The sequence below is a fragment of the Rosa chinensis genome, chromosome 7 (genome assembly GCF_002994745.2).
Source record: "Rosa chinensis cultivar Old Blush chromosome 7, RchiOBHm-V2, whole genome shotgun sequence".
NCBI lineage: Eukaryota > Viridiplantae > Streptophyta > Magnoliopsida > Rosales > Rosaceae > Rosa > Rosa chinensis.
This window is the reverse complement of record NC_037094.1, coordinates 24,639,060-24,666,695: the sequence shown is the minus strand read 5'-3', so window position 1 is coordinate 24,666,695 and position 27,636 is coordinate 24,639,060. Positions and strand designations below refer to the sequence as shown.

Here is a 27,636-nt window from a genome sequence, read left to right as displayed (position 1 = left end):
GTGCTTAACAAGTATTGGAAAGTTTATTCTAGCGCTCTGTGAATCAAATCCCCGAGAAATTTCCAATCTATCATAAAAAAAAAAATAAAAAAAAAAAAAAAAAACTGCACCCTGATTACAATTCAATTGAAATCTAACAACTTACTACAACCGTTTCCTCCAAACAAAAGGAATGTGCTTCTCCAGCTCTCACGTAAATTACTTGACAGGCAAGGGTGCTAACAACTTTGGTCACTTGAAGATGATGGCGTTTCTTGATTTTTCAAAAAACAGCTATCCGTTAGAATCCTACAAGATTTTTGGAGCTTGAAATTTCTTAGTGCCTCGGACTTACCATACAATAACTTGTCAGGAAGAATTCAAACTTCAGAGATTTTATTACTCTGCATCTATTGGGAATTTTTGACTTTGCAGACCACAGCTTACACTAACGTCCCCCAGATATGGGACTACTCAAGATCCTGTTATCTCTAGTGGCAATGGAAGTGAGAAAACTGATGGTATCAGAAACCTAGGATTTTATTACGATAGTGCATTGCTTGGATTCTTCAGAGGATTTGGGATGCGCCTATTTCAAATTCATGTATAGTACAAAAGATAGGATTTATCTAATAATACTAGCAGATCATCATTTATTGTTTTGTACTTACATAAATGTTTGTAGTGTGGTCTTTTTTCCTTTAGAAGATGATCTTATAAGTTGCAGCCTACTGTTATGTGGAGGAAGGAATTAGTAGCCTACTCCACAGTAACCAGGATATGGGAGCTTTTTCGATTTGAGATCTCTTTGCCTTATGTTTCTTCAGTTCGTAGCTGCATTTCACTCTTTCTTTCTTTTCCTTTTTACAATGCACAACTTCTAATGTAAGATAACAATGGATATGAGAATGTGACAAGATCTAACAATTTCGCTTAATTTCTAAGACAAGCAACCAAAAACGGATGTATATTGTACAGTAGTCTCTTCAAGGTTTCATACATCACTAACCAGCAAAGAAGAAAGTGCACATTGTAGCTCCAAGAGATCATTTGACAGTGAGGTGGTGAAATCATCAAAGCCTTATAAAATCAACTACCCTTTCTAATGAGTGATCGATTCTTTTGTCATTCTTTTCACTCCTTCTTTTTCTGCATTCTTTGCTCAAACTTTCATAGCTTCAATCTCAGGAAAACAAAAAGTAGAAATAATGACCTTCCAATTGTAATTGAACCCCTTCAAGTAGTACACCCTGAGTAGTGATCAAACCACCCTATGTTGGACCAGAGCCCCTAACTTCGATTAATATGAAGGGTGTAAAAACAGAGGAGGCTAAAAATATTTGAAGTCTGCAAAATTGAAACTTTTACAAAACTTCCCATTCCACTTATCCATCCATCTCAACCTGTTAAAAAATTTAAATAGAACAGTCACAGCAGACACTATTAATAATGCTTTCGTTTGATCACGGGGTTCTCTCTTATATCACCTCAACTTGGGGTTCTTTCTACCCAATTTAGACCCAGATGCCCCAAAATTGTTATTTACAGAGTTAGTACCCTTTTGTGAATCTTGTATAGCTTGCTTCAAGATCTCTACTACCTGATTCATTGTTGGCTGGTCTTTTGCATTCTTGTTCAGGCAGCTATCTGCCAACTTGGCAATTTTCCGAGCTGCATTAATAGAATACTGGTCTCTCAGGAGTGGATCTATTATCATGCTAAACTTTTTACCGTCTGCAGGGTACTGTCTAACCCAATAAAGAAGCCTCTGCTCCGCTGTTGGCCGGTGTCTTTCTAAGACACGCCTCCCAGTGAGGATCTCATACAGCACCACACCAAAACTCCACAAGTCACTATGGATGGAAAGATGGCCTGTTTCAACATACTCTGGGGCAGCATATCCATAAGTCCCTACCACCTGATAACAAAAGCAAATACAATATGAACCAGAAGAAAAAGTTAAATAGAAGCAAAAAATCAGAAAGGCGAATAATAACTAATACCAATTGTCCTCTCAATATTGCAATTCAAACAAGATTCTGCCAACCTCGAAATGAAGTTGACATCGAGTTCCAAAAGATCTTGGGCTAGTAGTAAAATAAGTCATCTATTATATACTTTACAGCTGTCGATACATGAGTACGGTCACCCTTTGGCCCTTTTCTAGCAAGCCCGAAGTCTGAGAGCTTCGGCTTAAAGTCCTCATCCAAGAGCACGTTGGAGGATTTGAAATCTCGATATATCACCTATTGGAACAATGCAACAAAAAAGGTTCAACAAAGTATATAAAAACTCTTGTCTTCAAACAAATAAAGAGTTACCATGCGAGGTAAGCCATTATCTACCATCCTGAAATACACTCTTTAAAATTTGGATATTGATGGCCAGAAGCAAAAATAGAAGATGACTTTTGTTTCAAGCTCACAAGCAGAGCTGAACCAAATCTATGATGTAGTGTTATAACATTAACATTAAAGCACAGAAAGCATTTTTAAGTAGCGAGAATTTAAATTTTTCCCCTTAATTGACTTTCAGCTACAGCAACGGAAGAACAAGATCAGGGGACTAGTGTGTTGAAGTAAACAGGGGGTACCTATTAACACACAGCAATTACAGAATGATAATTTAGTTCATGCTTCTTTTATATTACTCCCAAGTTTTATGTCCAAATTCAATTTGTACTAGACAGCAAACAAGAGTGCAATGTCATTCGAAGGTTTTGAACTCAAGAACTCTTATGCCATGTGACACAACCACAGGGTCCCAACAGCTAAAGCTTTTACGAAACAGAATACATCAAGATAATGGACAGTTACTGAAGTGACAGTGTCCACCAATCTATGTAACTGAAGGCAATTATATTAGTAGCTGATACAATTTAAGTTCCAAAACCAGAGATGCCACCATAAATGCAGCAAACAAGTAAAAGATGGATAACGTAATACGTAGTTGATACATTCCAATCATTAGTCGTGGTTCTAATACTACACTATCTTAAGCAGGTCACACTGATTTGGTATTCCATTGGTCAAAATAACATATATGAGTCGCATGTTCACATGATATGGTAGTTCTACATTCCAAACAAACTGAAAGGAAATACAGGGTCAAACATAGGTCAAATAAATGAAAACTATATCCACCTGGACTTCCAGTCCCTCGTGTAAATAAGCCAATCCTTGAGCAGCACCAAGCATTATTTGTAACCTCGTGATCCAAGGAAGAGGGTTCAAAGCCCTGTTGAAAAGATGATCCTCTAAGCTCCTATTAGGCATATATTCATATACCAATAGCCGTTGGATCCCTCTTTCTCCATCTACAGAGCAATATCCTAGAAGCTTTACCAGATTTGGGTGATTTACCACACCAAGAAATTGAACCTCTGCAAGCCATTCTTTATGACCCTATATGAAAACAGCAAAGAACCATAAGCTTGAAAACTAAATAGATAAAAATAATAGAGAGGCACACAATGTCTCCAAAATGAGTGTTTAGGAAAGGATAACTTTGAACTCAGAGTTCAGTTGAATGTGCAGGTCTCTCTCAACTGTTTAAAAGAGTAATGAGATGTATCTTTTACACAGGCCAATATCATCTCAAGGGCTTAATCATTACTTTTATCCATTCTCAAATATAAAGTACTATTTCCACAAAATTTGACAGTCTGTTCCAATTCAAGTTCTTGAGAGCAAAAATCTCTCTCTTTAGTAACTGGTAAGAGCATTGTCAGACGAAGAACGCTGCATAATATGTTTTCCAGCTGAGAGAAACAAGTCTAGTTACCATTCACTTTAGGAATGGTTTTCAAACACTGCATGAAATCCATTTGCCTTATATTAGTATTCACTTTCTTTTTGGTTCTTGCTAACACTACAAATGATGATATACTCTCCACATTCCTAGAGTTCCAGCACCAGATGGATTCCAAGGTCCACAATTGTCATATACCACAGAACTACATGTAGGGTCGTTAACTAATGTATACCACAGGACTTCAGTGACTTGATCAATAGAAGACACACTAGGCCAAAAAAGCTAACAGACAACGGACCAAAATCGTTGTGTGATTTGGACGATCTCTGTTGTGTATCGGAGCGTTGTGTAATGAAAAACTGGCACAACGGTGGAAAGCCGTTGTATGAAACACAAACAGTCAACACTTATTTAGTTAAAAGCGTTGTGCCTTCTCTCGGCAGATGGCAGCCACAATTGCCGCGCAGTCATGCTGCACATGTCATTGGCATCATTCACACAACAAAAGTTGTTTCTGAGGCGTTGTATGAAAGGCTAATCAGACAACAGCATTTTATTTTATCTGTTGTATGAGTTATCTTCACACTTCACTTTTAGAAATTTTATTGCTGTGTGTTAGTTTTAGATAACGCATTCTAGTTATTACAGTTGTGTGATTGTAAATAAGACAACGTAAGTTTGTTAGAACCGTTGCATGGTTATATAAGGATTCATTGTGTGAACATCCAAATTGTTACTTCAGACAATGTTATTAACATTAGAAATTCTGTTGTATGATCGTCTTTTCTGGATTTTGTGCATTGATAATAATGCTCCATTTTACCTAATGAATAGTGATTAATTGTAAATAAAAGACACTGGAATCTATGAATAAAGAGTAATCCAACTCATACTATTTGAAGAAAAGCATTCAAACGTTAAAAGGGAGGATTTCCCAATCATTCAAGCCAACATTAAAAGAAGACAAGCATTCAAATGCATGCCCATCTACTTGGGACATCAAAAGCTGATACAAATACAAACTATTTGTTACAAAACATGCCACACAGTGCATGAATATTGGACCAGCAGAGAAGCACAAAAATGATGCTTTCCTTCAGCAACAACCTAATATGTATGATCAATACAAGCGACTTACGATTCCACAATCTTCATCCAATCTCTTATCTCAACTAAACAAGCAGGTGACCTGCATATTCCACAGACGCTTCACACACCAAAAAGAAGGAATCACATTGTTCATCCATAATTGAATGACAAGCAAACAAAGCAAAAGTATTCATTGAAGTCGTCATAATTCCGCCACACTGAAATGCGCAGCTTTCCCATTATTGTTTCTAGCAGCTTCCTACATGCAAGGTTAAAGCAAAGCATAAGTTATTCTCAAGATCAAATGGAGTACACATCAGGTAGACTATGTGACAAGATAGCTTTATCAAAAATGAAAGAAGCATCAGAAAGAAGTCACCATATTAGTAATGCCCACAAAGCAACCACTGTTACTCCCTTTCCCACATTGGAGTATATATCAGCCAGACTATGCGACTACTTAACAATAATAAGTGATACCATAATGCCGAAAATACCACCCATGCGTTCAACATTTCAAATCTATAAGTACCGCACAAATAGACACTCCTAATATTTCCAGCAATGTTCAACAGCAAAGGACCACAGAAGTTGAGATATTGAATTGTTACCTCAATGACTTGAAGAGCAACCTAAAAAAGTAAGACTTACTTTCTTGTTTCTTCTTTTTCTTTTATTTATTTTGGGTGAAAATGAAAATCATGCTGATTTGATCAAGAAGCCATAAATTCATATAATCTCCAGACCAGTCAACTTAAGATAACCAAGGTGTCGTAGAATCTTATGTAATGACACCACTATGATCTCCAGAATCGCACCCATAAAAAAATTATAAATAAATAAAGCAAGATCTAGTAAGCTTTTATCACACCTTTTCAGAGAAGTGTGATCTTGTTCAAGATATAAAAAAACAAGTAAAAGACCAAATAATACCACTGAGAAGGCATCCAAGAAAGTTGGCACACTTGAACATTTAATTTATACTTGGACATAAAATACAACTAGATGCATAAAATGTGCAATCACTAAAAATCAAATGGAGATGCACAGACCGCTGCCAATGTTTCATACATAGGATAAACAATCTGCTTGAGGAAGGACACAGAATCATTTTCTATTGTGCAGCCAGCAGCAGGAATAGCATCTAACTCCTTCGCCATCTGCAGAACCATAAGTGATGATGTTAAATCTCATGAGTAATGATATGAAAAGTTTGAATAAATGTACTGCTGTTGAAGGAATATCGATTTAGTGTGCCTTATCAAACTAGGAGTAGCAATAGGAGAGAAGGTTCTAGATTTCCCAATCCTACACGGATTGGTATTCCTTGTAACATTAGAACTAGCACTTTGTAATCCCTATATATAGGGCTCCTATTCTCAATAATAAGAACACATCTCTCTCATCAATCTCTCTCAAATACATTATACTTAAACACGTTATCAGCACGACTCTAACCACAAAACAGAAAACCAAAACTCATTCACAAAGCAGCCCCTAGCCCGAGCTAGCCGAGCCTTCGCTGCAGCCCGAGCACCCGTGTGCTTGCAACCTTGCACAGCAGCCCCTGCTGCCCCCTCCCTGCAGCCCTGCGTTCCAGCCTGCTGCCACCGAAGCATCCCTGCTGCGCAAACAAGCCAACGCACACCCACTGCATCTTTTTCCCGTTCCTGTGCACATCCGTCTTCTTGAAAGCCTCGAAACGTCTAGTTCGGAAGCTCAGATCGAAAAACTTTCTGCATCAAAGTTGTTCGTCTCTGTCTCTTCCATCTAACCTCCGAATTTCAGCCTTATCGGAGTTATATTGAGATCTGTACACCAATCGAAGTACAAGCTGTTCAGAACAGAATCTGCTCCGAATTTTCAACAAGTAAGTATTCAAAAGAGTAAGTTTTGAAGTTCCTATAATTCGAAATTTAAATATTTCTTCTTTTCTCGGGGACTTGAAAACCTCCCTTCTTCTACATCCCACCTTTCTTATAACGTGGGTTCGATCATTGAAAAGCGGAATCGTGGGGATTCACGCGATTAACGAACTAAGAGCGTTCGTAAGACTTCGGACTAAGAGCGTCCGCAAGCATCGATTTATGACCTTATAAACATCATTGTTTCGGTCTAATCCAATTTTCTTGGAAATCGATTTCTTGGTAGCATAGCTCGGAAATCTTAATATTTAGTCGTCGTGGAAGTTTTAACTCCGAGACTAATATATTTCTTCTTCTTATTTCAGGATGTCAAGACTTGACTTTCCTATCCTTGACTCAACTGGCTCTGAATATCATAGTTGGGTCACGGATGTTGAGAATCATCTCACTTCAAAAGGGATCCTACCCGTAATTCAGGCACCAAATCCAGATCTCTTATTCGAGCATACGACTACGAATAATGCCACCGCCCTTATTTTGATAAGGCGCCACATGGATAAATCACTCCGATTGGAGTACATGGCAATCAAGGATGCTAGAGAATTATGGGTCGCGCTAGAAGAGCGATTTGGTAATGTAAAGGATACCCTCCTCCCTGACTTGAAAGTTCAATGGAACAATCTACGATTTACTAATTTCAAGTCTGTAGCTGAATATAATTCAGAAGTTCTTCGCCTCAAAACCATGTTGGGGTTCTATGGACAAACTGTCACAGAGCAAGAACTAATTGAGAAAACTCTCTCCACCTTCCCCGTCTCAGCTATTTTGCTATCAAAGCAATACCGAACTGAATTCAATACTGGACGGCTCACGAGGTTTCATCAGCTAATTAATATTATGTCTGTAGCTGAAAAGCATGATAATATCCTCGTGAGAAATTATAATTCAAGGCCTATCGGAACTAAGAGCGTTCATGAGGCGAATTATAATAATGCACCCAAAGGAGGGCGCAAGGAGCGGAACCCTAAGAATAAGGGACACAACGGACGTTCTGGTCCATATAACCGCCCTACAAAGGAAGGTACTCGTCAGAATGAAGGACGATCACGTGGCAATACATGGCAACGTGGGAGAGGAGGCCGTGGGGCTCCAGGACGTGGAGGAACCACCCAAGGCTGTGGGAATGGCGCCAACTCCTATAGGGGACGCCACCCAAGTGCAAACAATGCACCTCAATTAAAGGGAGGAAATCACAATGACATGTGTCATCGATGTGGATCTAGTGAGCACTGGTTCAAACAATGCAAAGCAAGCAAACAATTGGCTGCGCATTACAAGGCATTTAGAGACTTCAGAGAGCATGAAGCCAATTTTGCCGAAAATATAGAAGAAGATGGTGATGATGCCAACGTCAATCTCACCATAACGGACTTCAAATCTGACAAAGAATTGCACAAGGATGCTGCAGATTTTGATTAGTATAGTCCTTTACTTTTCCAAGAATCATGTAATGGCAATTATGCCTTAAATCAATAAAATGACTTATTGTATTAACTCTTTCCCTCTAAGCGTACTCAAGAGTACTTGTGATGTCTAGGCAAGGTTTGATCTGAGAGAACGGTTTTAAAAGTGAGCAACGCTCCACCAAAATCTCGCCTTACCTTACCTGGTCACAACTAAATTGAAATTGCCGAACGGATAGAGTGACTACGATTTGTCTACGATTTGATTTTTATATTGGATTAGATTATGGTCACGAAACTTTGGTGTCATCATTGGATATTATTAATAAAGTATCGATTTATTTTATCTCATGTCGTAGACATGTTTTTCGAACTTTATTATTTCAAAGATATAAGAGCCAATGGTTTTCATGTGGAAACGCATTGTGAGAATGGACAAGAGTTCCTTTGCATCACCTCTAATGACTACGGAAATAAACGAGTATTAGAGAAACTTATGTGTCGATCTAGTGGGTTGTATGCAACCACTATTCGAATCATTGAATCCAACAATGTCATGAGAGATGATTTATGGGATTCCGACACGTATAGGCTTTGGCACGACCGTTTGGGACACCCAGGTCGTGACATGATGATCCGTATATTAAAGACTTCACACGGACATCCCTTTTTCAGAACGTAAAGAAGTCAAACTCGGTTTTTGGACACCGAAGGAGCCTCTGCGCCTCACGGCGCCGTTCACCCCAAAATCCGGCCATCCTTGGCCGGCGCCGCCATCCCCCTGCGACCTCAGGGTGGCATTGACGCCACCAAGGCTCCTTTGCCTCCAATTTTTACTTCTAAGGTCCATTGTGACTTCATGGCTCAACCAAAATCCTCATTGGTTGTTTCCATAGCCCATCATTCGTTCTGCAAAGCCTGCTCTTTAGTAAAGTTAGGATCGAGACCATCCTATGCAAAGGACACCAAAGAAAATATACCATTCTTGCAAAGAATCCAAGGTGATATTTGTGGACCTATTCAACCACCATGCGGACCATTTAGATGTTTTATGGTGTTGGTTGATGCATCGACACGCTGGTCACATGTCATGCTATTGTCCACAAGGAACGCTGCATTTGCTAAACTCCTAGCACAAATAATTAAGTTACGGGCTCACCACCCTGATCATCCCATTAAGTCTATAAGATTAGACAATGCTGGGGAGTTTACATCAAAGACTTTTGATGATTATTGCATGTCCATTGGGATTGATGTTGAACATCCTGTTCCTCATGTTCATACCCAAAATGGTCTCGCAGAAGCCACCATTAAACGACTACAAATGGTTGCTCGAGCATTGGTGATGCGCACCAATCTCCCTATTTCTGCTTGGGGCTATGCAATATTGCATGCAGCTGTGCTTATTCGTCTAAGGCCCACTGCCACTCAACCCTTCTCTGCGTCCCAGATGGTTACTGGGTATGAGCCTGATGTCTCACACTTACGCATATTTGGGTGTGCAGTCTATGTGCCTATTGCGCCGCCACAGCGCACCAAAATGGGTCCTCAAAGACGATTAGGCCTTTATGTTGGATATGATTCTCCAACGATTATCCGCTACATAGAACCCTTGACAGGCGATCTCTTTACCGCTAGATTTGCGGATTGTCACTTCGATGAGACAGTCTTCCCGTCGTTAGGGGGAGATAAGAACATCAATGTTCAACAGGAACGACAGGAATTGTCGTGGTCTGTCCCCACTCTGTCTCATCTTGATCCCCGAACCGCACAGTCAGAAATTGAAGTGCGGAGAATTCTCGATCTTCAGAACGTAGCAGATTCGATGCCTGATGCGTTTTCTGATATCGCTAAAGTGACGAGATCACACATACCTGCTGCAAACGTGCCTGCAAGGATTGATGTCCCTAAAAGTAAAGGACATGACGCCAACTCAAGAATGCATGAGCATGGCGCCAACGTCCCATCTCTCAATGATGGTGACGTTGTGGCTAGGCCCACGGCTCCCGCCAAGAAGCGCGGGAGGCCCATAGGTTCGATGGATTCTCGCCCAAGAAAGAAAGCGAGTTCGGCACAAAATAATCCATTAATCATCGATGTAAATAATCCATCTCATGAGAATATTCCGGATTATGGTTATGTCCAAGAGACATCATTGGGGGACGCTCCAATGTCAGAACCAACTCCAGAGAATAGAGAGATCTCCATAAATTACACTAGTGTACATGAGATGATGGATAGAAATTCTATGGCGATTGATGATGCATTTGCATATCATATTGCAAAAGGAATTATAGAATATGATGATATCGAACCTCGCTCTGTTGAAGAATGTCAACATAGAGCGGATTGGCCTAAATGGAAAGATGCAATCCAGGTTGAATTGGATTCACTAACAAAGAGACAGGTATTTGGGCATGTAACGCAGACACCCCCAAGTGTAAAGCCTGTTGGCCATAAATGGGTCTTTGTTAGAAAGCGTAATGAGAAAAACGAGGTTGTTAGATACAAAGCCCGCCTTGTGGCGCAAGGTTTCTCACAACGCCCTGGAATTGACTACGAGGAGACATATTCTCCCGTAATGGACGTTATAACGTTCCGCTACCTTGTCAGTTTGGTAGTTTCCGAAAAACTTGACATGCAGCTTATGGATGTGGTTACAGCATATCTCTATGGGGATCTAGATTCAGAGATATATATGAAGGTTCCAGATGGACTTCAATTACCCAAATCAAGTGGCTCTAAACCACGGAGCGCGTTTTCAATAAGATTAAAACGCTCACTATATGGATTAAAACAATCCGGACGGATGTGGTATAACCGTCTAAGTGACTACTTGATTGGGAAGGGATATATTAACAATGAAATATGTCCATGCGTGTTCATTAAAAGAACAAGTTCCGGATTTGCAATCGTAGCAGTTTATGTCGATGACATGAACCTAATTGGAACTCTAGATGAGTTGAAGGAAACTGCTAAATACTTGAAATCCGAATTTGAGATGAAAGATCTTGGGAAAACACGGTTTTGTCTCGGTTTAGAACTCGAGCACCGTAGTGATGGAATCTTGATCCATCAGTCTGCATATACTCAGAAAATCCTAAGGCGCTTTAATGAAGATAAAGCAAAGCCTACGAGTACTCCCATGATCGGCCGTAGTCTTGAGCCCGGAAAAGATCCGTTTCGTCCAAGGGATGAGGACGAAGAACCATTAGAGGCCGAGGTGCCCTATTTGAGTGCAATAGGCGCATTATTGTACTTAGCTCAATGCACAAGACCGGATATCTCATTCGCAGTGAACTTGTTAGCTCGACATAGCTCTGCGCCAACACGCCGCCATTGGATTGGTATAAAGACAATCTTTCGATACCTAAGAGGTACGATTGATATGGGCCTATTCTATCCCTACAGAGAGAAAAGGAATGACGGAAAATTGGGATTGGACCCCAAAAGGCAAAACGCCCCCGTCCATGGAATGGCCGCCGGCCATGTTGCCGCCACCGGCGCCGCCACCGCTCATGGTGGCCGGCGTTCTCCTATCTCCCTCCATCAAAACGAAAATGATGTCTTGATGGGTTTTGCTGATGCAGGGTACCTCTCTGACCCTCACAAAGGTCGCTCCCAAACTGGTTATGTCTTTACCGTGGGAAGCACTGCGATATCTTGGAGGTCTACGAAACAGACCCTTGTTGCTACTTCCTCAAATTATGCAGAGATTATTGCTCTACATGAAGCCGTACATGAATGTATATGGCTAAGGTCTATAATTAGACATATCCGAGGAAGTTGTGGTTTGAAGTCTACCACAGATGAACCTACATGCATTTATGAGGATAATGCAGCTTATATTGAACAAATGAAGTTAGGTTTCATCAAGGGCAACAACACCAAGCATATATCGCCTAAGTTCTTCTATAATCAGCAACAACAATCACTTCTAAAGATTGAAGTGAATCAAATCCGATCAGAGGATAATGTAGCGGACTTATTCACTAAGTCGTTACCTAAATCCACCTTCGAGAAACATGTGAAGAGCATCGGATTGAGAAAATTATCCGAACTCCCACGATTATAGCAATCAGGGGGAGATATCGACATCAGGGGGAGTTATGATGTCTACATGTTCGATCTCGAAGAGTGAAGGACGTGTTGTGCTCTTTTTGTCCTTCGACCAGGGTTATTTTTATCCCACAGGGTTTTTTGTTACCTGGCAAGGTTTTTAACGAGGCAACGGATGAAGCGTCACCACCAAGTTTGAAGCGGCACAAGGGGGAGTGTTGAAGGAATATCGATTTAGTGTGCCTTATCAAACTAGGAGTAGCAATAGGAGAGAAGGTTCTAGATTTCCCAATCCTACACGGATTGGTATTCCTTGTAACATTAGAACTAGCACTCTGTAATCCCTATATATATAGGGCTCCTATTCTCAATAATAAGAACACATCTCTCTCATCAATCTCTCTCAAATACATTATACTTAAACAACTGCTAATATCTCTCAGAAAAGTCTCCGCACAATCAAAAAATACAAACAATTGACAATAAAGAAGCAACGGTATCATGATGCATATCCAGCAATTTCCCACTTGCCGTAAAAAATCTAAACAAATCATGTAGATATCATCCTCAACAGTGAAATGTTGTTAAATATTGACAAAATAGAGTTTTCTAAGAGTACCATCTTCAGTACAAAGATCATTCCACTATAACTTGCAAAATTACTTTGGATATAAACCAAAAATCCTATATTTAAATTTCTTCAATGTTGCAGACAAATGATTTTGTGATGAAGTTGGATTTATGATCCCAGGCATTTGTTAGTATAGTAGAACAATCAAAAATTACAAGGAGCTCGTTTGCAGTTAGCTCAGTTCAGTCTCCATAACAGAAAATGTTAATGAGGCTATTTAGCAGACAAATAAATAACCAGATATTTAAAGCTACTATGAAAAAACTGAACAGATCAAACTGCAAGCAAAGTTAACTAGAAATGTTGGAGCCTTACATGGTCAAACATGTAGCAAATGCATTCAGGAAGAAAGTGGACATTTGCAGCCTCACCCCATATCAGAAAGTACAATGACACCAGAAAAAGTTTATGTCCCGATTAATTGCTTGTGCTGTGGAAATACATATTAATTCGCAGGGTGCAAAGGCATTTAGGCATCAATAAATTTAGGAAATCGTTAGGTTACTGAAATGACATATTCCATACAAGCCAGATCCGCAGGTATATGCACCATTTGATCTAATTATCCAGGACTTTCAGAAATACCTCATTGATTGCCTTCTCGTCTATTTTCTGGGAATGCAAAAATATATAGCATATCAGGAGCTTCATAGCTAAATTTCCTTGTCTATGCCAAGAAGGAGTGCATGATGAAACCGTGCAAAGAAAGAATAATGAGCAACATCTTAAAATCACATACATGATGTTACAAGACAAAAGAGAGAATAACAAGCACAACTCACACAGACAGCCCAATATGCATGGGAATCCAGCCATTGCAGAGCCTAGAGACTGTTGACCCCATCTAGGAGAGGCTATCTCCCCCTTCAAACCCGGGACTTTCAGGTTGCAATGGAGCAACCTACCAAAGTGCCAAGCTTACACTTCAGACCATTGTATGGTCTGCAAAGGATTAAGCATCTACAACACAAATAGTTGAACCACTTGTTCAATGATATTTTCCTTCATATATGCTTTTATTTTGGTAGCTATCAAAAATGCTTGATATTAAATTTTCAAATTTCTAGAAGCACAACAAGAAATCTAACAGGTTAATTTTTACTCAAAGACAACAAAGCAAGACAACTTGAATTTTATCAACATTAACTTCAATAAAAATAGCAAGGTAACATGCTTCAGAAACTCAACAAGTCAACAATGCTTCATGGTTTGAAATGACCTTTTTTTATAAGAAAGGAATACAAAGACCTTGAAAGAGCTGCTCTGATCAAGGCAAGTGAGATTAACAAAACCAGTGGCAAAAGAATTGAAAAAAGAAAGCAATGACCATCAAGGAATTAACATATATATGCACACGAACATCACCAAGATGTGATTCCACCTTTGAACATGCAACTGAACCATTGAACTTGATGTTTCTCCTACAAGCTTCAACTGAAAATGCAAGAAGGCAAATACCAGCAGCTCTTTTAAATGGTTAAATGTAAAAGCTAAATCCAGCGACACTATAGATATGCATGTGCTCAAAGAAAATGTTAGCAAACAAATACAAAAGGAATAAATTGAGGCTTTTCTGACCTTAAAGAGATCAAAGAAAGAAAACCTCAAAGCTGCCCTTATGCACCAAATCAAAAACAATACAGGAAAAAAAAAATAGATTACTGATACAACTACTAGTACCACTGCAATTCACTACTATCCCTAGAAATAATGAAAAAGATTTACCACTGCATGCTCCTTTGCTTGTTGGGTGCAGTAGAGTTTTAATCCTAATCTCAAATAATACCTACTCTGCTTGATAGTGATGAAAAACAAAAACAAAAACTATGAGATTGAAGCACTTGCTTCCCAATCAAATTTCATACAAATTGATTACTTGAAGACAAAAAGAACAGATGAGACCGAATTACTACCTGGAACCAATATTAGTAGACACCAACTTTCACGTATAGCATTCATAAATTTCTCATATATTACCTGCAAAAATTGCAAGAAAACCAAACGGAAAATCCAAAACTGCATTAAACCCAAAATTCCCCAATGAAATCAAGTAATTAAGGAAGTCACTCACCTCAAATCCTAAACGGAATAAAAATAGAATTGAAACAAAGATCAAGTATTTTTGCCCAGTTCCCAAACTTCTATGAAATTCAGGAATAAGATGGAAAACTAGCACAATTGAACTAACCCAAATCAATAACATGCTATATTAATCAAAGAATAACCAACAAGAACATAATCTAAAGAAACAAACACAATCCGGAAAATAGAAGCCACTCACCAAAAAGAAACTGAATCCAACACCATGTTCTTGCCTTTTAACTTCAAACAAACTCGTCTCTCTCCTTCTCTCTCGTTTATGATCTCCTCTCCCTTAGAAAACAACCCTCCAGAAGATAAACATCTTCTTCTTCCCTCTTCCTATTTCTTCTTCTTTTCTTCTCTATCTTTCTCAACATCCCTCTATTCTCTTCTTTCTCCTCTTTTTCCCGACCCCTTCTTATTTTTTTATTTTCTTTCTTCTGCTCCCCCACCAAAAGCTGCAACAAATACATAAAATTTCAAGCTTGCAGATCAAATCAAGCTATCTTTTTCAGAGAAAAAGTAAATCAAATCGAATTATCAAGCAATCTTTTAACAAAAAGGTAAATCAGATCGAATCTGAGAGAGGGACAGACCGAGATTGAGTGACTGACAGAGTGACGTTGCGAGAACGAGACGAGGTCGTCGTGCCGCTGCCGTCGATCGTCGCAGAGACTGGGTTGAAGGTTTTAAGGAGGTTTGGGTTTTCAGAAATTAGATGAGACAATCAGACTTGAGAGAATGAAGACGAAGTCATTGGACTGTACCTCCGTCTTCCACCTAGCCTCCGTCTTCGCCTAGGCAAAGTGAGCTGAACAGTTAATCGAAAAAACCCTAAATTCCCAATCCAACAAAACTCTCTAAGGCCAAAGTGGGAGTGAGAGATGTTAAGGCTCGGGATTTTGCTCGAAGTGAAGAAAGACTCGGGGTTTTGCTCTTAGACTTGAAAAACGAAAGTGTGTGTAATGGTGCCCTCGAGTTGTATAAGGCACCACGCATTAATTTTTTTTTTTTTAATTATTCAGACAACGTATAGAGTTATATATGTTGTCTGAAGTGTAGCAAAGCTGAGGGAATAAAGATGGAAATTTCCCGCCTGTGCAATCAAAATTTCAGTTTTGGCGCTGAGGTTAGACATTTCTCAATCACACAACAAAAATAGTTCATTGTGTTGTAGGAACTTGCAAGCATAACAAACCATTGAAGCCAAATTTACTCGTTTTGGGGAGAGAATGAATGTCATTTTGGAGACTTCTCCAAATTTTGCCACTCACTTGCACAACGGCACATTAAAAACCATTGTATGATGATTTGCAAGTACACTCCTACAACATAAGTAACTAAACTGTTGTACAATTTAGTGGCATCTAGGGTACAATTTGGATCCAAATTTGAGTCCATCTAGGAGGGAAATCCGCCGCATTTTTTTTTTTTGATTCACACAACAGATTATTCTTGTAACCGTTGTGCAATGACCTTCTAAAAAAAATTTCAGAATTTTAACCACCTTATACAACGTAAGTTTAGTAAACATGTTGTGTGATTCACTTTCCCACATCACACAACAAATTTTTTTTTTTTGTTGTGTAAAAAGTGTTGTATGTTAAGGTTATTGGCCTAGTGACATTCAGATTTCTTTCAACCTCGATAGAAAATCATTAGATCGCATTTAGCCTTTTTTATTCCCTACTCACTTTAGCACATTCTCTATTGATTATTAACTTCCATTTCATTCCCACTCCAATTGGCCAAGAATTAGGAACGACAGATGGGTTGGTAAGCTCATGCCCTTTTTTCCACCCCACTTTACTATGCCTAGTGCCTACCATGTATTTTGGGATTATATTGAAGCAGTATACAGGAGGAATTGCATAGTGTTTCTTATCAATCCAATGAAAATCTAAGTTCAACTGACAAGCTATATTAAGTTATTAACATGTAAATAAAATCACAGAGACCCAATAACTCTACTAAACAAACCACACGTACTAATCAATTAAAAACCATATGTTTATTAAGAAATGCAGAACAGGGCCACTACTAGAAGTATAGTCAAAACATGAACATATATATAACTATTCTTTATGAATAATTCAACCCAAAAACAAACTACTTTAATTCCCTATCCAATATGACAATTCTTTCAGATCAGAATACAATAGCATTCAATGCTACCATCACAATCATTCAACATCCAAGACTAAGAAAACCAACCAACCAACCAAGTAGATAGTAGTAATGGAGAAAAACCAAGTGGAAGAAAAACAGACAGAAAAATGGAAAAATTAACCAAACAGTTACAGTTCCTTAATGAAGATAAGAATTGGAACCTGTAAGCTATGTGGATTCAACTTCTTTATGGCAACCAAAATTGGACTACCCTTGCCATTTTTGGGCTTGATTAGTCTCCACTGTAGACAGACTCGTAAAGAAGAACAGAGAGGGGAGGGAGAGAGGAGTGAAGGAAGAGACTAATAAAGAGAGAAGTTGTAGACCGTTGGATTCATTATATCCACGTGTCAACATATAGATAAAAGCTTAGGTAGGTTAGGCAACTTCATTGCTTAGGAGAGGATCCTTTCCCATTAATATATGATCCAACTACTCTAAAGTTCAAAGACCATGAAGTTCCTGAAGTTCATGAAATCTCCATCTTCCATTTCATTTAACGGTTAGATTTAGAACCACATCACCTAATATCTATGTTGAGGCTTTTTGCTCAAACTGAGACTTGTTTGCCGTTAACTACATAAAAAAAAAAAAAATCCTCTCTTCTTCAAAGTTATAAAAAGACTAGGATCTGAGCATACGCATACAAAACCAATTGAAAATGCTATAGGGCAATCAGGACCCGATGAAACGCCCCTGAACAAGCAATTCTTCACCTCAGCCATAACATAGATGACAAGAAACAACTTCCAAAACATGGGAAGCACCCATGACCAATTTTATAAACGAAAAACCTTGCAGGTATATTTGAATTTCAAAGGCCCTGTAATAATTACCTGAAACAATTTATTGGAAATATATACAAATCTGATAGCCTTAAGCCCTTTAGTATGTTTGTGAGAGATCAACTGACGGAGACTAAATGAAAGCAAAACGGAAGAAAAAGTTAGCATTCCTTTTCTTCTTTTAATTTGTTGCAAGGAGAGGATCCTATATCTCATAACCAATATTATCGTGAACGGTTGTACGAGGTTTTGAACGGAATTTTTTTGTTTTTTTTTTGGAGTTAACGGCAGTGTAACTCGTATAAAAAGGAAAACACCAATAAACTAGTATTAATTAAGTGATGTGGTTCTAAATCTAACCGTTGAATTATTTGGAAGATTGAGATTTTACGAATTTTACAAACTTCACTGACTATGCACATTAGAGAAGCCGGATCCATGAATAAATTTTCTACTATGGGCAACTCCAACAATAAGGGTGCCATACCAGACTTGAGACTCAAACATGTTTTGGGTTCTCCAACAATGGGTTTTAGGGGGACTTGGTCTTGGAATTATATAATTTGGACTCAAACCAAGTCCTATATATATGTGGGACTTTTTCAAAACCAAGACTTGGCTATAGTGATTGGGGCCACACATGTGGGCTGGGTCAGTCCAACTCCAGACGAAACGCCCCGAATGGAGAGGTTGAAAAGGACGCGCTGGGCTGGATGAAGAGGAAGACGTGCACGCGCCATAATGCGCTAGAGAGAGAAGACATCCATGAATTTGGACTGCTATGGTGGGCCTCTCCTGACATACATGTCTCCAGCTGACCAGAGTGAGTTTACAACGGTTATGTTTTGGACGGCTATGATCCATCCATTTTATATGGACGGTTCTAATGTCGGTTTTTTTTTTTTTAAACAGCAATAGATATATTTTGAATCTGACGGCTTATATTTGAGGGGAAAAAAATATCAATGGCTCCTATTAAATTGAGGCTTATTAATTTCAATTTTATCCAAGAAAATTAAGAGAAATTTAAATCAAGGTCTAATTTCGTAGTTCAATAGTGGATGCAATTTGGTCACCATTTTCGAACACCTTTCAGAAATCTCGTAGTCCCATAAATCTCGTTATAAATACTCATATCTCAAAAATATGCGATGACTAGAGGGATCTGCCGACTAGTCATCTCATGCCACCTGGAGGGTACTGCTGACCAAGCACGCATCAGAGGGTACTGCCGACCGGACGAGGAGGTGATGGTTAGAGGGTACTGCCGACTAACCATAGATAGTTAGAGGGTACTGCTGACTAACCATAGATAGTTAGAGCGTACTACCGACTAACTATCTCATGTCATCTGGAGGGGACTGCCGACCGAAATATTCTGGAGGGTATTGCCGACCAGACTATTACCTGGAAGGAACTGCCGACTATGTAATGCATGCATGTGCTAACATAATTGCCTCCTCGAATAACTGAACTCCATCTCGAAAAATGGATCATACTCAAATACTCGAAAATTCTTAATTCTCTTAATATTTTCTCAATCAATGACTTTCCGAAAACCACTTCCCAATAAATCAATGACTTTCCGAAAACCACTTCTCAATAAATCAATAGCTCAACTTAAATAGCTCGATAATTAATTGTTAAACTATTGCAAGAAAATTGATTCAGCTCGTTTTGTGACACCAGATTTTGGAGACTATACGTGTGTGTTAAAACTGCAATTGACTTGCTTTTGTTAAAGTCTTTGGAAATTGTTCGACTTGACTAAGATATACAAATAGTTATGGCTGATCTTGTCCATATTCACAAGTTCTTCATAGACAAAGATGGTCGTGTCACAATCAAACCTATATATAAGTTACAAGATGACCCAAAATCCCAAATGAACTTGTATATATATGGACTGTATTATTGGAATAATTAATTTGCAGTGCAGTATATTGTAATTTTTTTTGTGTTTTTAAGAGTGTGTAGTACTCTTTTTCTTTCATAAGGAGTATCGTCTCTCTCGGATTATACCCTTATACATATGGTTTAATGAGACCACTTTTGATTAAGTATTCTTAGTGTTTCTAATGTTTTTATTTTTTTTATTTTCTAATTAGATGGATTCAGTTTTTCAATGGATCTCAAAGCTGAATGAAAATAACACGAAAGTTTGATCAAGACTTTGATGTGGATTAATTCCGATCCACTTGCTTGACCTTGACTCTAACCAAAATAAGTTGGACGTTTGTATGGAAGTATGTACAAATCAAAAGAAAACATGTCTGGATATTGCAAAATGGGACTAGTAGAAAAAAAAAAAAAAATCTAAATCACTGGATAACAATAAGGTGATTGAAATTTATTTACTTTCCATCAGTATCCTCCATCATTGGATTTAGATCTAACGGCAGTTGAGTACAACTGATCATGAAAATAACTGAGTAGGTGAACAAGATTGTACTGACGTATCCCCTATAGTGCTCTTGCCTTGTACTCGGCCGTTTCGATATGAATCCGATCTTATGCTGGAGCTCCCAACTCTTGAACAACCAATTGCAGTGGTAACGAGCAAGCACAGAAGCCCAACCCACATTTACCACTCATAATGTAAATATAGCCTGTGCGTTTAGTAATGAATAAAGCGAAAGAAAGATCTCTATAATCTGGATATAAATAGCTACATTGTCTGCTTTGTGGACTTGAATGCTGAAAAGTTACAAATACGAAAGCAAATGTACGAAATCAATAAAATAGATTCATCATTGACCCTGCAAGCTCAGACGGGTAACTGTAGAGACTAAACAAGGCTTGCTTGCACAAGCAAAATCTCAAATAGTTGGTGTGCATTTTTACTATTGAACTTCAAATCTGTTTCTGCCATCAGAATAAAAGTTCTGCCACAGAAAATGAACACAAAATTCAAACAGAAACTTTTTCAATGAAAACAATTTGTGCATCTTTACTGCGTTTCACCCCTAATTGAGCTTTGAGATTGATTAAGAAACACGAGAATATACATCTTCATGTCAAGGACTCAAAACATATACCCGAAAGAATATACATCTTCGGCCAAGTTTGTCCCATCCTAGTTTCTTCTACTTAAATCTTCCGTATACAATACGTATTCAATCAATAATTGGAAACAATTAAATCTCCAAACATATTTAATAATTTTAATTAAACAATCAAACAAGCAAGTATAGAAGCATATCATACAGAAGTCCATATATGACTCACGCATAAAAGAGCCAAGAATCTGGCAGGTGCTATCACAGACTTTGAAGGTTTCATAGCCTTTAAACATATACGATCACGATGTTATGATATGTAGTAATACAATACAGCAAGAGCCAATTGCACTTGACCCTATATGAAACCTGTTTATGAACTTATCTTCTTTGTATGTTTTGCATTTGATCAAACACATCAGAGGATGAACAACCATTCTCCTTTTTCCAAACTTTTGTTATATTTATAATAAAATCAAGAACTCATTTATGCAGATCAATAATTGTTATTTACAGAGTTGGTACCCTTTTGTGAATCTTGTATAGCTTGCTTCAAGATCTCTACTACCTGATTCATTGTTGGCCGGTCTTTTGCATTCTTGTTTTGGTAGCTATCTGCCAGCTTGGCGATTACTGGTCTCTCAGGAGCGGATCTATTATCATGCTGAACTTTTTACTGTCTGCAGGGTACTGTCTAACCCAATAAAGATGGCCTGTTTCAACATACTCTGGGGCAGCATATCCATGAGTCCTTACCACCCGATAACAAAAGCAAATACAATATGAACCAGGGAAAATGTTAAATAGAAGCAAAGAATCAGAAAGGCGAATAATAACTAATACCAATTGTCCTCTCAATATTGCAATTTAAACAAGATTCTGCCAACCTCCAAATGAAGTTGACATTGATTTCTAAAAGAACTTGGGGTAGTAATAAAATAAGTCATCTATTATCTACTTACTGCCGTCGATACATGAGTACGGTCACCCTTTGGCCCTTATCTAGCAAGCCCAAAGTCTGAGTGCTTCGGCTTAAAGTCCTCATCCAAGAGCACATTGGAGGATTTGAAATCTCGATATATCACCTATTCAAACAATGCAACAAAAAAGGTTCAACAAAGTACATAAAAATTCTTGTCTTCAAACAAATAAAGAGCTACCATGCGAGGTAAGCCATTATCTACCATCCTTAAATACACTCTTTAGCATTTGGATATTGATGGGCAAAAGCAAAAATAGAAGACAGCTTTTGTTTCAGGCTCACAAGCAGAGCTGAACCAAATCTATGATGTAGTATTATAACATTAACATTAAAGCACAGAAAGCATTTTTAAGTAGCGAGAATTTAAATTTTTCCCCTTAATTGACTTTCAGCTACAGCAATGGAAGAACAAGATCAGGGGACTAGTGTGTTGAAGTAAACAGTGGGTACCTATTAACGCGCAGAAATTACACAATGATAATTTAGTTCATGCTTCTTTTATATTACTCCCAAGTTTTATGTCCAATTTCGACTTGTACTAGACAGCAAAGAAGAGTGCATTGTCATTTGAAGGTTTTGAACTCAAGAACTCTTATACTATGTGACACAACCACAGGGTCCCAACAGCTAAAGCTTTTAGAGAACAGAATACATCAAGATTATGGACAGTTACTGAAGTGACAGCGTCCAACAATGTATGTAACTGAAGGCAATTATATTATTAGCAGATACAATTTAAGTTCCAAAACCAGAGATGCCACTATAAATGCAGCAAACAAGTAAAAGATGTATGACGTAATAAGTAGTTGCTACATTCCTAGTCCTACTTCTAATACTTAACTAGCTTAAGCAGGTCGTTATATTGATTTGGTATTCCATTGGTCAAATTCACATAGATGAGTCACATGTTCACCTGATATGGTAGTTCTACATTCCAAACAAACTCAAAGGAAATGCATGGTCACACATAGGTCAAATAAATGAAAACTATATTCACCTGGACTTCCAGTCCCTCGTGTAGATAAGCCAATCCGAGCTTGAGCAGCACCAAGCATTATTTGTAACCTCGTGATCCAAGGAAGAGGGTTCAAAACCCTGTTGAAAAGATGATCTTCTAAGCTCCTATTAGGCATATATTCACATACCAATAGCCGTTGGATCCCTCTTTCTCCATCTATAGAGCAATATCCTAGAAGCTTTGCTAGATTTGGGTGATTTAACACACCAAGAAATTGAACCTCTGCAAGCCATTCTTTATGTCCCTAAATGAAAAGTTGAAAACAGCAACGAACCATAAGCTTGACAACTAAATAGATAAAATGATAGAGAGGCACAAAATGTCACAATGTCTCCAAAATGGGCGTTTAAAAAAGGATAACTTTGAACTTAGAGTTCAGTTGAATGTGCGAGTCATTCTCAACTGTTTAAAAGAGTAATGAGATGTATCCTTTACACAGGCCAATATCATCTCAAGGGCTTAATCATTACTTTTATCCATCCACAAAATTTGACGATCTGTTCCAATTCAAGTTCTTGAGAGAAAAAACCTCTTTCTTTAGTAACAGGTAAGAGCATTGTCAGACAAAAGAACGCTGCATGATATGTTTTCCAGCTGAGAGAAACAAGTCTATTTACCATTAACTTTAGGAATGCTTTTGAAACACTACATGAAATCCATTTGCCTAATTCTATTCACTTTCCTTTTGGTTCTTGCTAACACTACAAATGATGATATTCTCTCCACATGTATATAAAATCCCAGACCCAATAAATCTACTAAACAGAACACATGTACTAATCATTTAAAAACCATATGTTTATTAACAAATGCAGAACAGGGCCACTACTAGAAGTATAGTCAAAACATGAAGATATATATATATATATATACAGATCCTATCCAGAGCGGAGCTCCGCTTTGAAATTAACTTGTGAAGTTCGAGTTTTCGGTCACTTTTCGGTCGCATATCCACATCTCGACCATTCAGTTTTTAAGTACTAGTGTATAGATCATCTCTGCAAATTTTCAGCCAAATTGATGATAGTTAAGTTATCCAACTCGCTTAAACCAATGGATGGACTAAATCTGTCAACCTGAACCGTACTAGCTTTAAGGCAGTTATCAATGCCTTAACGATCATCATTTTGGCTGAAAATTTTCAGAGATGATCTATACACTAGTACCTAAAACTGAACGGTCGAGATGTGGATATGCGACTGAAAAGTGACCCAAAACTCGAACTTCACATGATTAATTTCAAAGCGGAGCTCCGCTCTGGATAGGATCTGTATATATATATATATATATATATATATATATATATATATATATATATATATACGGACGCGTTCCAAAGAGGACGTCCGCACTTTCGCTGAAGTGCAGACGACGGCGCTGCAGGCCAACTCAGGCCACGACGGCGGGACGCGGCTTGCCGGAGGGAGACCCCCGTGCGGAGGGGTCTGCGGTCGAGTGGAGTCGCCGGCGACGGGTTTTCCGGTGCTGCACAGAACCTGCAGTTGCAGGTGAGGTGGCTACCCAGAAACCGGCTACCCCGACCTCCTCCGACCTCGAACGGTGCCCAAAAGCCGTCTAGGATGCTTCCGGCCCGATTCGCGCCGCCGTCGATGCCTGAGCTGGGCTGCAGCGCCTGCGTCCGCACTTTAGCGAAGTGCGGACGTCCGCTTCAGAACCAGCCTGTATATATATATATATACAGATCCGATCCAGAGCAGAGCTCCGCTTTGAAATTAAAGTGTGAAGTTCGAGTTATGGGTCACTTTTCCGTCGCATATCCACATCTCGACCATTCAGTTTTTAGGTACTAGTGTATAGATCATCTCTGCAAATTTTCAACCAAATTGATGATCGTTAAGGTATCTAACTTGCTTAAACCAATGGACGGACTGAATCTGTCAACCTGAACCGTACTAGCTTTAAGGCAGTTATCAATGCCTTAACGATCATCATTTTGGCTGAAAATTTGCAGAGACGATCTATACACTAGTACCTAAAAACTGAACGGTCGAGATGTGGATATGCAACCGAAAAGTGACCCAAAACTCGAACTTCACACGTTAATTTTCAAAGCGGAGCTCCGCTCTGGATAGGATCTGTATATCAGATATATATAACTATTCTTTAGGAATAATTCAAACCCAAAAACAAGGTAATATAATTCACTGTCTAATAATAACAACTCTTTCGGATCAGATTATAAGACCATTCAATGCTACCATCACAATCATTCAACATCCAAGACTAAGAAAACCAATCAGCCAAGCAGTAATGGACAAAAACCAAGTGGAATAAAACAGACAGAAAAATGGAAAAATTAACCAAACAGTTAAAGTTCCTCAATGAAATGAAACTATGAAAGACTGTCAGAGTGCAACTCCACTGGCACCGGCCTTTTTGTCCGTTTTATCAAAGAGAAGAATGTCCAGGAAGAAAAGGAAACTGTTCTTGTGTAGAAAATTTGTTTTAAGTGCATCTTTATATACAAATTGAGTATCCGAGTATATAGTTAATTACTATTATATAGTGGGAAAAAAGCAAAGGGAAAGAGTGAGGGATAAAAGGAGTAATTAATTATAAGCAAGGCATACTTGGCATCAGATGCTGAGGCTTAAGATGGTTAAACTATTCCCTGTATATTTCGTCATTACCTGAATGGTCAGTTGATGTTCATTCAAACCAAGTTGTCATCTAGTTTAGGGGATGTTCAGACGACTCTTGAGAATAGTTGTCAACCTAGTCCAGTGTGTCAAGTAATATGCGTTCATGCTTCTTAGTGAAAGCATCTACAACTTCCAATATATCAGCTCTAATTTCTATTTTCTTTGCTTATTGTTTCAATATAGCTACCCTGCGGGAAGTGGAAGACTCATACTAACCCTTTCTGATATACTTAATGTTGGAAACAAACAATATCATGTCTACATATGTGAAAGAAAAAAAGAAAAAAAAGAGGGTGCAGGCAGGTGGAGTTTAGAGATGTATAAATATTTTGCAGCTCATAGAAATGCACAAAAACTAAAGATCTATATCAAACTGGTTTCTTTACTTCACTTATCTCTTTCTTGAATTGAGTTTTAATAGCCACCAGTTCATCCCTGTTGAGCTCAAACCTCCCTAATTTCAAGACTTTAGAATGCTTCTTGTTTTTGCTGATGAACAAGAAACTAGTTCTTGTAGGAAAGTTCAATGTCCCTTCAAAATTACCATCTTTACCATGAAGAAGAAAAAGGGCTTCATGCAAATATTAACGTAGCTTAATTTAACAAACTAATACCGTTTTGAGTGTTTTAGCAAATTAGTTGACAACTTCTGATAAAGCAACCAAAGTAAATGTCAAAAGGCCAAATCATCAACCACTTATTAGCCACTAGGTTTGCATATTTCTGTACAATACAGTAGGTCAGAGCAGAAACATAACACTAGCCTTTCAGAAAAATAAAGATAACATTGCATGGAAAATCTGAGATAAATTTATTATTTCATCATCATGACAGGCAGAAGCGTTGGACTAATCATAAAATAATTGTCAGGAAGAATTCTAACTTCATAGTTTTAATTCCTCTGCATAAATAGAAATTTGAACTTTCCGGACCACTGCTAACACTGAAATCCCCCAAAGATGGGACTACTCAAGTCTCAAGATCCTGGTATCTCCAATTCTCCAGTGACAAAGAAAGTGAGAAAACTAATGGTATCAGAAACCTAGAATTTTATTATGTTAGTATGGCAACCTAAAATTATCGGATGGTACAAGGATAGAATTTATATCACAATGACGGTGTACATGGAAAAAAGGAACAGCAAACCCCATGGATGATTGGTAAAGCTAATACTGTTCTAGTTCTTTTCTAATTCTGTTATGTTTATTCAACTATATTTTAGAGTCTTTCAAGTTAATAATACTAGCAGAGTATAATTTATTGTTATGGACTTGCATAAGAGTTGGATATCAGTGCTTGCTTAAAACCACAACTTTACTCTTGTGTGCAAAGTATCCCTTTACCAGACTTTTGTGTATTAGCATCGCCATTATGCCCTCCACCTACAAATTTGACCAGATATTTGATTAAATAGCCTATCAACAACAGAAACTGGTAATAAACAAGATTGAAAGGGACAGCAGAGCAAGTACCTCATCCACATCAATGACCATTTCAATGCTTTGACAATTACTTCCAACTTCAGCTGGTGAGCTTTGCTTGGGTCCTTCTGCTTTTGGATAATATAACTGCACAATGAAGAAAGCATCATCATGAATTGAATCTTCAGAGAAATTATACTGTCAGAGGGCGGATTTATAGTTGCTTGGGAACTTGCATCTTTTTTCAACAATCTCTGATAGACCTGAAGTTCTAGCTTCTCTAGGACAAGATATACAGCAAACCTAAAGAACCTGATATATTTCAAATAAATTAGTATCTCATAGAAAATGCAGTACAATCTCCAGCTTTTCACAATGAAAGCAATTCATACCTGTCTTCATGCTCTTGAAAAGCATGCCGAAGAAGTCGGAGGTCGCCTCTTCTTAGAGCTTGCACAACTTTTCCATACTGCAAAAGCAAGGATGTTCTCAACTAGAAGTCAAATGAATGAACGGAAACTATAGCATTATAAGTTTTGGGTCTGACTCTGTTCACTTCACATTCCACCCACCCAGCAATGCTAGTATGAACATTATTCAGGATATAGAATGTACCAGCACAACAAAAGTAGTTATTTTCCCTCTCTCCCTCCCCTATAAATACACCCCTTAAAGTCT

General features: G+C 38.3%; 1 protein-coding gene and 2 long non-coding RNA genes across 3 annotated transcripts; all 3 read right to left on the bottom strand.

The window, feature by feature from the left end:
- Positions 1-1,373: 1,373 nt before the first annotated feature.
- On the bottom strand, positions 1,374-27,581 carry LOC112177662 (probable serine/threonine-protein kinase PBL19). Its single transcript, XM_040510758.1, has 7 exons — positions 27,351-27,581; positions 27,195-27,270; positions 27,010-27,105; positions 26,881-26,919; positions 3,123-3,383; positions 2,103-2,225; positions 1,374-1,897 (listed from the first exon to the last, which is right to left on the bottom strand). Exons 3-7 carry the CDS (start codon positions 27,028-27,030, stop codon positions 1,463-1,465), a joined length of 879 nt encoding a protein of 292 aa, XP_040366692.1. The 5' UTR covers positions 27,031-27,105; positions 27,195-27,270; positions 27,351-27,581; the 3' UTR covers positions 1,374-1,462.
- LOC121048765 lies at positions 4,957-15,218 on the bottom strand. Its single transcript, XR_005803259.1, has 7 exons — positions 15,121-15,218; positions 14,221-14,273; positions 13,622-13,740; positions 13,365-13,451; positions 13,155-13,269; positions 5,874-5,981; positions 4,957-5,080 (listed from the first exon to the last, which is right to left on the bottom strand). It is a non-coding gene; the product is annotated as an uncharacterized LOC121048765 (long non-coding RNA).
- Positions 21,699-23,107, bottom strand: LOC112175213. Its single transcript, XR_005803257.1, has 2 exons — positions 22,854-23,107; positions 21,699-21,959 (listed from the first exon to the last, which is right to left on the bottom strand). It is a non-coding gene; the product is annotated as an uncharacterized LOC112175213 (long non-coding RNA).
- Positions 27,582-27,636: the final 55 nt, after the last annotated feature.